We start from the raw sequence: 10,501 nt of genomic DNA on the forward strand, positions 1-10,501 counted from the left end.
ATTATCACGTCCGTACAATATTGTGCGAACGTGACAATTATGTATATTATAATAATGTGATATTATATTATACCAGTGGTTCTTAACCTGGGTTCGATCGAACCCTAGGGGTTCGGTGAGTTGGTCTCAGGGGTTCGGCAGAGCCTCCGCTGTGACGTGCACGGCTCATTTTGTGCACCAGTAAAAAACATATCTACGTCTAATTTGAAAAAAAAACACACTTTATTTTTCACTAAAGAGGGGTTCAATGAATGCGCATATGAAACTGGTGGGGTTCGGTACCTCCAACAAGGTTAAGAACCACTGTATTATACAAACATGAAAAGCATAATGTTAGAACAATAAACATTTCACGTCATAACGTGATATAGCTCTATTTTTCTTTTGCCTGGGTGGCAGCTCCACGCTTCCATAATTTGGTAATAAAATATGTAACTTAATTAATTATATTGTGACGTACTTTTGCCTTTTCTTATTATTCTGCCTTCTCAATAACTATCAAAGCCTATTCACATTTAATTTGGCTTTCACAGAAATCCTACCTCTCCTTCTGGCTACAGAGTACTTACCAAGGTTAGAAACAAAGAACAGTTATGCTTTATTAATGTTCGCTAATTACAATGTTCCACATTTCCTTGCTTTTTAAGTCATTGTGGCGGGGGCGTGGCCCCGGGCGCAGCTGCAGGGGAGGAGTGGAGCGGAAGGCTCATCAGGGCGGCGCTGCGAGGCCGGTAAGAACAGCTGATGTTGTTTATGGACTGATGATGGTTTCCCTCCCCTGTGTTATAGTGAGACGGAGAGGAGCGGGAGAGGGGAAAAAGAGACACACATCAGCTGGGATGGACAGCTGTCATTCTGTGCGATAGTATCAGTGTGTGAAAGTGTAAATAAATGTGGAACTTGGCGATAAAGACCTGTGTGTGCGTGTACCTGTGCCTAGTATATTCCACAAGTGGTGCCGAAACCCAGGAAAGTGCCGGTGGGGAAATGTCCGACCCACAGGCCGCGCCACCCGCCCAGCCTCTGCAATTCTTGGCGCAGATGCTGGCGGAGATGGCGACGATGAGCCGGGATCAGGCGGCCGACCAGCGTGCCCACCTGGCCGCGCTGCGGGAGCAGACGGACCGGCAGACGCAAGTTCTGGAGCGGCTGGTCGGGGCCGCTGCCACGCCGAAGCCCTCGCCACTGTCGGTGGCGGTGCCCCGGATGGGGGACGGGGACGACCCACAGGTTTTTTTGGAGACCTTCCGTGCCACGGCGGAGGCTTGCCAATGGCCGCGGGAGAAGTGGGCTCCGCGGCTGCTCCCCCTGCTGTCCGGGGAGGCACAAACAGCGGCCCTGAGTCTGCCTCCGGCGTCGAGGAGCAGCTTCGCGGACGTGAGCCGGGCGGTGGTGGACAGGCTAGGGCTCACCGCCGAAGACCACCGCCGGCGGTTCCGGGCCTGTCGGCTGGCTACAACGGACCGACCATTCGCCTGGGCCCGGCAGCTGCGCGACGCGGCGGTACGCTGGCTGCAACCGGGAACATCGGAGGGGGAGACGAAGCTGGTGGACAAGGTGGTGCTGGAGCAGTTCACGGAGGGATTGCCAGCGGAGACGGCGAGATGGGTCCGGTGCCACCGGCCCGCAAGCGTGGAGGTAGCGGTGACGCTGGCGGAGGACCACCTTGCCGCTGGAGCAGGGGAACCCGGGGACGCCAGACGGAGGCCGAACAAACAGGCCCCGGTGCCGGCCCCGAGGCGCCGTGTGCCGGCACCAGGGCAGGCAGAGCGGCTGCCGGCGCTGAGCCCCACTAACCCTTTCGCGGCGTTGGTGCCGTCCAGGGCAGCCGAGCCAAGTGGAGCCGCCCCCGAGCCACGGAGAGCAGCACAGACGCCGGGGCCGGAGTGTTGGAAGTGCGGGCAGCCGGGGCACCTGAGGAGGGATTGTCCGCTTATGGAAGTGGGGCAGGTGTTTCGTGTTGCTGGCGCCCCAGCACCCTCCCCCGGTCCAGGAGGGACATACAGTATTCCGGTAAGGACTCGAGGGGGTATACGCCAGGCGTTGGTGGACACGGGCTGCACGCAGACCCTCGTACACCAAAGCTTGGTTCGCCCCGGGGCATTGCTGGAGGCAGAATGGGTGGAGGTGAGGTGTGTGCATGGTGACGTTCACAGGTATCCCATAGTGCCGCTGTTATTAAAGTATAAGGGCAAAACGCATAGAGTAACGGCGGCGGTTAGCCCGCGCCTGTCGCACCCCCTGATTCTGGGTACCAATTGGCCGGGGTTTCATCAGCTACTGGGACAGTACGCGGGGGTGCGATCACGACCGGAAGCGGGGTGTAGCGTGTGCGCGGCGTTCAGCGGTGACGCGGGGTCGTCCGACACTGACTCCGGGGGGGAGGAGCCGGCGGGTCCCTCACGGGACGTCCCGCCGGCCCCGGAAGTGTCCCCCATGGGTGATTTCCCACTGGAGCAGTCTCGTGACGGCACCCTACGCTCAGCCTTTGACCAAGTGATGGCTATTGATGGTCACGTGGTGCGCCCTGAGGCCGCGCAGACCTACCCGCGTTTCGTCTTATTAAACGACCGGTTATATCGAGTGAGTCGTGACACTCAGACCGAGGAAACACACACCCAGTTGTTGGTGCCGCAGGGCCGCCGGGAAACGCTTTTCCAGGCGGCCCACTATAACCCCATGGCAGGGCATATGGGCTATGAGAAAACTCTGGAGCGAATAACGGCCCGATTTTATTGGCCGGGCATCCGAGCGGATGTGCGCCGCTGGTGCGCGTCCTGCCCGGACTGCCAACTTGTTAACCAGCCGGCCATACCGAAGGCGCCGCTGCGCCCTCTCCCCCTCATTGAGGTCCCGTTTGAGCGCATCGGCATGGACCTCATCGGGCCGTTTCACCGGAGTGCACGCGGCTACCGCTTTGTGTTAGTCTTGGTGGATTACGCAACGCGGTACCCGGAAGCAGTTCCGCTGCGCACCATCTCTGCAAAGAGTGTGGCGCAGGCACTGTTTCAGGTCATCTCCCGAGTCGGAATCCCGAAAGAGATACTGACTGACCAGGGCACGTCGTTTATGTCTCGTACACTGCGGGAACTGTACGAATTACTGGGCATTAAATCTATTCGGACCAGCGTCTACCACCCTCAGACTGACGGGCTGGTGGAGCGGCTGAATAAGACTTTAAAATCCATGATTCGGAAGTTCATTAACGAGGATGAACGCAATTGGGATCACTGGCTAGACCCTCTGTTATTCGCAGTGCGGGAGGTGCCCCAGGCCTCCACGGGATTTTCTCCCTTTGAACTGCTGTTCGGCAGGAGGCCACGTGGGGTGCTCGACCTGATTAAAGAAAGCTGGGAGGACGGTCCGAGCCCCGCCAAAAATGAGATTCAGTACGTGTTGGACCTGAGAGCAAAACTCCACACTTTGGGGAGGTTGTCACGGGAGAATTTGCTCCAGGCTCAGCAGCGTCAGCAACGCCTGTATGACAGAGGGGCTAGGCTCAGGCAATTTTCACCGGGAGATAAAGTGCTTGTGTTACTCCCTACTTCCAGCTCGAAGTTGCTCGCCAAGTGGCAAGGACCCTTTGTGGTCACACGGCGAGTCGGGGACGTGGACTATGAGGTCGCTCGGTCGGACAGGGGAGGAGCCGCGCAGATTTATCACCTCAATCTCCTCAAACTGTGGCGAGAGGTTGAAACCGCTTCTCTGGTGAGCTTGGTGAAGGAGAGAGATGAGTTGGGGCCTGAGGTGCCAAATTCTATCATTCCCGCCTCCCTCCCTTGTGATGACCATCTCACACAGGCCCAGAGAGCGGATGTTGTCGCGTTGCAACAGCGTTTTGCGGACGTGTTCTCCCCCCTGCCCGGCCGGACGTCCCTCATCGAGCACCATTTCGTGACGCAGCCTGGCGTGACGGTGCGTTCACGGCCCTACAGGCTCCCGGAGCACAAGCGAAAAATCGTGCAGAGGGAATTGGCGGAAATGCTGAGGATGGGAGTAATAGAAGAGTCGCACAGCGCCTGGTGTAGCCCCATCGTTCTGGTGGCGAAGAAGGATGGGTCTATACGGTTCTGTGTCGACTATCGCAGGGTGAACGAAGTGTCACGCTTTGATGCCTACCCCATGCCTCGGGTCGACGAGCTCCTGGACCGGTTAGGCACGGCCCGCTTTTTCACGACACTGGACTTAACCAAGGGCTATTGGCAGATTCCCTTGTCTGCCGAGGCCAGGGAGAAAACGGCCTTCTCCACTCCGTACGGTTTGTACCAGTTCGTGACACTTCCGTTTGGCCTGTTCGGGGCCCCGGCCACTTTCCAGCGTCTCATGGACCGGGTACTGCGTCCGCACGCAGCGTATGCTGCCGCCTACCTGGATGACGTGATCATCCACAACGACACCTGGGCGGAGCATGTGCTGCGGGTGGCCGCGGTCCTGGAGTCCCTGAGGGGGGCGGGGCTCACGGCCAATCCGAAGAAGTGCGCGGTTGGACGGAGGGAGGTGCAGTATCTGGGGTACCACCTGGGGGGCGGGCAGGTGCGTCCACAGGTGGAGAAGACGGCGGCTATCGCATCCTGCCCGCGCCCCAGGACGAAAAAGGAGGTGAGACGGTTCTTGGGGTTGGCGGGTTACTATCGTCGCTTTGTGCCGGGGTTTGCGCAGCTAACCAGCCCCCTGACCGATCTCACTCGAAAGGGTGCCCCGGATCTGGTCCAGTGGACGGGGCCGTGCCAGGCGGCGTTTGTGCAGGTGAAAAAGGCTCTCTGTGGGGAGCCGCTGCTTCACACTCCTAACTTTTCCCTCCCTTTTGTTCTGCAGACTGACGCCTCGGACAGAGGGCTGGGAGCCGTTTTGTCCCAGCAGGTAAGGGGGGCCGACCGCCCTGTCCTATACATCAGCCGGAAGCTAGCAGAGCGCGAGCGCCGGTACAGCACCGTGGAGAAGGAGTGCCTGGCCATCCGGTGGGCGGTCGGCTCCCTGCGCTATTACCTCCTGGGACGCTCATTCACCCTCTGTTCGGACCACGCCCCACTGCAGTGGCTCCACCGCATGAAGGATGCCAACGCCCGGATCACCCGGTGGTATCTGGCGTTGCAGCCCTTTAAGTTCAAGGTGATCCATAGGCCGGGGGCGCAGATGGCAGTGGCCGATTTCCTCTCTCGCTCGCGGGGGGGGGGGGGGGGGGGGGGGGGGGGGGGAGTTGGCTCGGCCGGACGGCTCCCCGGCCTCGAACGGGCGGTGGGGGTGTGTGGCGGGGGCGTGGCCCCGGGCGCAGCTGCAGGGGAGGAGTGGAGCGGAAGGCTCATCAGGGCGGCACTGCGAGGCCGGTAAGAACAGCTGATGTTGTTTATGGACTGATGATGGTTTCCCTCCCCTGTGTTATAGTGAGACGGAGAGGAGCGGGAGAGGGGAAAAAGAGACACACATCAGCTGGGATGGACAGCTGTCATTCTGTGCGATAGTATCAGTGTGTGAAAGTGTAAATAAATGTGGAACTTGGCGATAAAGACCTGTGTGTGCGTGTACCTGTGCCTAGTATATTCCACAGTCATTTTTAGGCTTTTTAGAGTTTTTGTTTTTTATTTTTTTAGCAGTAATGTTTCTGCCTATTTATTTCAGCCCATGAAATCGAATGCAGATCTTCCTAATGTGAGATTTACATAAATGTAAGTAATTTTGTTTGTCATTGTCATTAATGTTGTTGCTGTTGTTGTTTTTGTGCAGTTTGCAATCATATAAACCTAGCAAGCATCAGTCAGCACAGTGACTAACCTAAACAGATTCTTGCTTTATTCACATATATTATATGTAATTATATATACCTGCACATTGTACCTAGGGTTGCAGCCACTTGGCCCCACCCCATTGTTGTGACAGCCCTGATTGTACTTATACACTGCATCTGAACAGGGAACAGTCTGCCACATTAATGTATTTTTAAGTGACTTGTTTGTAATACATGAATTTGTTTTTTACAGATGTCAAAGTCTCAACCTCATGCTGCCCTCCCCCATCCTCCTAAAGTAAGTATTTGTTGTTGTAGTTTTTTATGCGGTGTCTGTGTCACATGCTAATCATAATTATTGAAATAACTGTTTTCTAACAGATTTTCCAAAACACTAGTTATGTTTGTTGTCATTCAGACCAGTACTACTGCTTAGACATTGTTTAGTGGTCATGCATGTTTGACAAGCTCGTTATGATACCAAAACAGTAGGCCTATCACAATAATCGATATATCGACTTAACACACAGTACATGTACATGACCTCAATAATTGTTGATGATGTAATTTATCTGCCATTATATTTACAAAAATAAAATATAATGATAACAAAACAATAACATTAAATAACATTGTTTTCTATTTGTTAGAAAACTTACTATTTATTCAAGTTTTTAAGGTATCTAATATTTTGATTCCTAATTTCAATGATCTAAATACTTTAAGAATTAGATGTTGGTTTGTCAATTGAAAGTGTGTAGATCTTGCATTATTATGGTGTTATATTATGATTATACATTCAAAGACATAAAATGGTCTTAAAATGACAATGACATAACTTGTCGCAATTGTTTATGGGGCAATATACCGACCAACAAAAAGTCGTTATCGTAACAGGCCTTCAAAACACACAGTTTTATGATTGATAAATTAAAAAAATAAATACTATTAATTTCTCTGAGATTCTCTAATATTCAGTTACAGTTCACAACACAGTTACCCGTACATGCAGTATTATACTGTAAATATAAATCTCTGCATTTAGCATCCCACTAGAAGCGTCACAGTTACTGCCTCTTTTTTTTTTTTTTACAAATACCTGTACTATCACTAACACATTTACTGTTTTACTTTTAGCCTGTGGATACAAATGCAGATTTCCTTAATGTAAGTTGTGCATTTTAATTACATCATGTTATTTTTATTATTATTTATTTATTTATTTTATTTTACATTCAAATATTTCAAGCTTCTTGGTTAAAGAAGCTTGATTGCTAGTAGGTAAAGAATAGTTCACCTATAATTCATATTCCCAATTAATTTCTCACCTCTGATTGAATGCCTTTGTTTGTTTTCCTATAACAAAACATTTTTGCAGGATATATATGGTGAATTTATATGCATAGATACAGTCGTAGTGCTTGACACATGCAAACAGCAGTAGATGTACTAAAAAGGAAATAATTACAATCATGATGTTGATTGCTGATGTCAGTATATATATTTTAGAGGAATGTTTTGTTTTTCACCCAAAATAACTATATTGCTTCAGAAGAGATTTATTACCCTACCGGACTCTTATATATTGTTCTGTTTTTTGTTTGTTTTTGTTATTTTCAGGTTCAATGGTGCGTGTTCTTCTAATGGCCGCCTTCCCACTGGAGGTTTTGATCCACAGCAATTTAAAAGGTAATCAGCTTTGAAAGTCAGTTCAAATGGTTAGCTAATAGTACTTTAAAAAGCCTACAACTCTGTCACCAGTTTCTTTACCAAAAATTACCCATAAAAGTATCGCTCAATAGCATATATTGTAGTTCAAATGTTTAGTTGTACAAATATCAAATTTTTGGAAATCTAAAACTAGTCAAACACTCAAATGTTCATGCTTTTTATAGGAGGACAGAGCAAAACGGACATCGGCGCAGAATGAAGAACTGCCCTTGATAAGGACACTATGACAGCCATATATAGTAAGTGAAGACTTTCTGTGTATCTAAAATTGCATACAGCACAAGTAACTTACTTTGCAACCATTAAAATAGGTTGTAAAGTAAGTTACCAATACAAATAGGTGATGATGCATTGTAGTGGTTGGTCTCAGACAAAGAAGGTCAACAGATTTATGAATGCTGGAAGGTAAGGAGAGACGACCAAAAGGGGTGTTAGCATTACTGTAATGTGAACTGGATAGACTTCCCATCTAGGAAAAAAAAGAGGTAAAATTATGCGTAAAATATATCTGTATTAATATCTGTATCTATATAAACAGAAATATCTGTTTGCTAAATGAAGCCAGCTAACATAAATCACATTTTTATTTTAACTCTGATAAAAGTAATAGAACTGTGACTTTTGTTTGTTACAGTGGGGGTAAGGAAGGGGTTTCCCAGCGTGTCCAGAAGGGCTTTGAGGATTGCAGTGAAAGCTGGGGGAACTGAGACTGCTGGAAAAGGAAAAGAAATTACATTTTAAGTATGCTGACTTATGTTCATACAATCACACACACATATACACATACACACACATATATGTATATGTGTGTGTGTTTCTTTTAGAATGTTTGAGTATGTAATGAGAATAAACTTATAAAATGAATATTCCTTGCTTGATTGATATGCTATATGTATGTTTTAAACATCAAATAAAGATTTCTTTCAGATGTTACATGTGAATGTGTTTTCTTAGAAATATATGAAGGGTTAAATTTATATTTTTTTGAATGATTTTAAATAAATTTAAATTGTATTTTGAAATATATTTTATTAATATATTTCAAAATATACAAAAAATGGCCAAAAAATATATGTGCTAAAAAACATTTCAAAATACATAAACATATTTCAAAATGTATTTTAAAATACATTTTGAAATACATTTCAAAATATACAAAAAATGGCCAAAAAATATATGTGCTAAAATACATTTTAAATATATAAATATATTTTAAAATGTATTTTAGCACATATATTTTTTGGCCATTTTTTGTATATTTTGAAATATATTTCAAAATGTATTTTAAAATATATTTTTTTACCGTATGGGAGTGACATCTGAAGCTTCGTTTAGAACGTACCTTTTTTTAAATCGAACTTTATTGAAACACAATGTTGTATACAACATACAAACAGATGAAGTTTACAAAAGAACAGAACATGAATATACAGAACCAGGAGTAAAAAAATGATGATATGAGTAGGCGAAAAAAATCAACATATAAATATTGTTCTGAGAGGCTTTTTGTTGGTTGAGTCTGAAATTGATTGTATGTACAATTCATATCCTTATAAAAAGGCAGAAATATGGTGTTTTATTAATAAACTTACATTTATGGATATAAAATAGCTAAAAGTATTAACAAATATTTTATAAAAAATCATTTATCATTCTTCCTGGGGAACTTAAAGAAACAGAATAAAACATTTTCCATCGTAAAGAAAAATATGGACAATAACAAAACTGCTAAATTCTTCCAGAATCTCTGTGTAGAGGAACCAAAAGAGATGTGCCACAGTTTCTGGATGATCCCCACAGAAAGTTCAATTAGTATTTATGTCTCTTTTAAATGTTACCATATAGTGACTGGCTGGGTAACATTTATGAAGAATTTTATATGAGATTTCCTTCACCTTGTTCACAATTAGATATTTATGGGATCATCCAGACTGTCTTCCAGGTGATATCTGGAACATGTCGGTTCCAGTAAGATATTCTATATATGGGAGAGAGACGATATCTTCTTGGAATAAACTACGTATTCTCTTATTGCTGTTACCAAGTTCCTGTGAAAAGCAGATTTTTCCCACTGCTGACTCAGCTGGATCAGGGAGAGTGACTGAGGCAGATATTGAGCTGTCAGTGTTTTTATATAACATTAAAGTCCCTGAGGGTATGGCACCAAGCACCATTGAGAATTCCCCAACACTGACGGGAAAATTATATAGTGTAAGGAAGTCATTGTAAGTAAGTAGTGCTCCCTCGTTAAATTTTAAAACTTAGTAGCGGCCGCCATTGTTGGCAGCTGAAATTTGGCTGGGCCGCGCTATGAATTCTGGGATATGGTGGGCCACGAAGGACACACCCGACCCATCCTTCAAACTCGGGGGAATGAAGGACGCATTTGAAGGAGTCGAGGAATCGGGACAGCCTTGGTCGCCTGGCTGTGACGTCATCGGCCTTCAAATGCGGCCTCCGGAGGATGCAGCCGACGTTTTGGGACACAGCTTGTGTGTCTTTGTTGGTCATGTGACCTCCCAGGGACTACACATGGAAACGAGCAGTTTAGCTCAAATCTGGCAGGTTTCCATCGTCTGTTTTTGTCCTGATGTCCATGAACATGAACACTGTCCCTGTCAAACACGTCCAGATAATCTGATCCAGTGTTGTTCTTCTTCTGTGGTGTTTGTGATGGAGCTGCTGATCCTGATGTCCTCCACCAAGGGGGCAGCAAATTCAGCTGACTGTCATCATTTATTAAAAAGATGTAACAATGTGACATAATGCAATATAATAGTGTCAGTTACACATTGTGGGTTGCACTGTGGCCAGAATGGACATTACCTCCTGCCTAATGGAAGCTGTCAGCCATCCTGCAACCATGAATTAGATAAGCAGAAGTGAAGGGATTGTTAACAACAATTTAATAATAAAATGTAATGTGATAGTTGCACTTTATTAGCTCCCCACAATCGTATGAATAATAACCATGAATGCACTGCATGCTCATAGCAAGTTCTTTAGGTTTAAAGTGAGATCCTGCTTTAAAGGGCGCTTCATCTGCTG

At 46.9% G+C, this 10,501-nt stretch overlaps 1 protein-coding gene and 2 long non-coding RNA genes across 3 annotated transcripts; all 3 read left to right on the forward strand.

Annotated features, from left to right (window-relative positions):
- The first annotated feature begins 841 nt into the window (after positions 1–841).
- LOC146679541 (uncharacterized) lies at positions 842–4,663 on the forward strand. Its single transcript, XM_085450358.1, has 5 exons — positions 842–3,233; positions 3,552–3,621; positions 3,802–4,041; positions 4,270–4,502; positions 4,660–4,663. The coding sequence occupies exons 1-5, from the start codon at positions 892–894 to the stop codon at positions 4,661–4,663; spliced, it is 2,889 nt and encodes a 962-aa protein (XP_085306484.1). The 5' UTR covers positions 842–891.
- Positions 4,664–5,551: 888 nt separating this feature from the next.
- LOC146679542 (uncharacterized) lies at positions 5,552–7,648 on the forward strand. Its single transcript, XR_014918565.1, has 5 exons — positions 5,552–5,663; positions 5,976–6,020; positions 6,860–6,889; positions 7,343–7,411; positions 7,618–7,648. It is a non-coding gene; the product is annotated as an uncharacterized LOC146679542 (long non-coding RNA).
- An 8-nt stretch (positions 7,649–7,656) lies between these two features.
- On the forward strand, positions 7,657–8,556 carry LOC146679543 (uncharacterized). Its single transcript, XR_014918566.1, has 2 exons — positions 7,657–7,692; positions 8,088–8,556. It is a non-coding gene; the product is annotated as an uncharacterized LOC146679543 (long non-coding RNA).
- The last annotated feature ends 1,945 nt before the right edge of the window (positions 8,557–10,501 follow it).

This window comes from Copadichromis virginalis, unplaced genomic scaffold (genome assembly GCF_057382275.1).
Source record: "Copadichromis virginalis isolate Kocher_CV1m ecotype Utaka unplaced genomic scaffold, C_Virginalis_male_GT1.1 unmapped_scaffold_1, whole genome shotgun sequence".
Classification (NCBI taxonomy): Eukaryota; Metazoa; Chordata; class Actinopteri; order Cichliformes; family Cichlidae; genus Copadichromis; species Copadichromis virginalis.

Coding starts and splice junctions, on each gene's coding strand:
- LOC146679541 (XM_085450358.1), top strand. CDS start 892: ATGTGGAACTTGGCGATAAAGACCTGTGTGTGCGTGTACCTGTGCCTA. Junction 3,234..3,551: donor GAACGCAATTGGGATCACTG/GCTAGACCCTCT, acceptor CCCTACTTCCAG/CTCGAAGTTGCTCGCCAAGT. Junction 3,622..3,801: donor TCGGGGACGTGGACTATGAG/GTCGCTCGGTCG, acceptor CATCTCACACAG/GCCCAGAGAGCGGATGTTGT.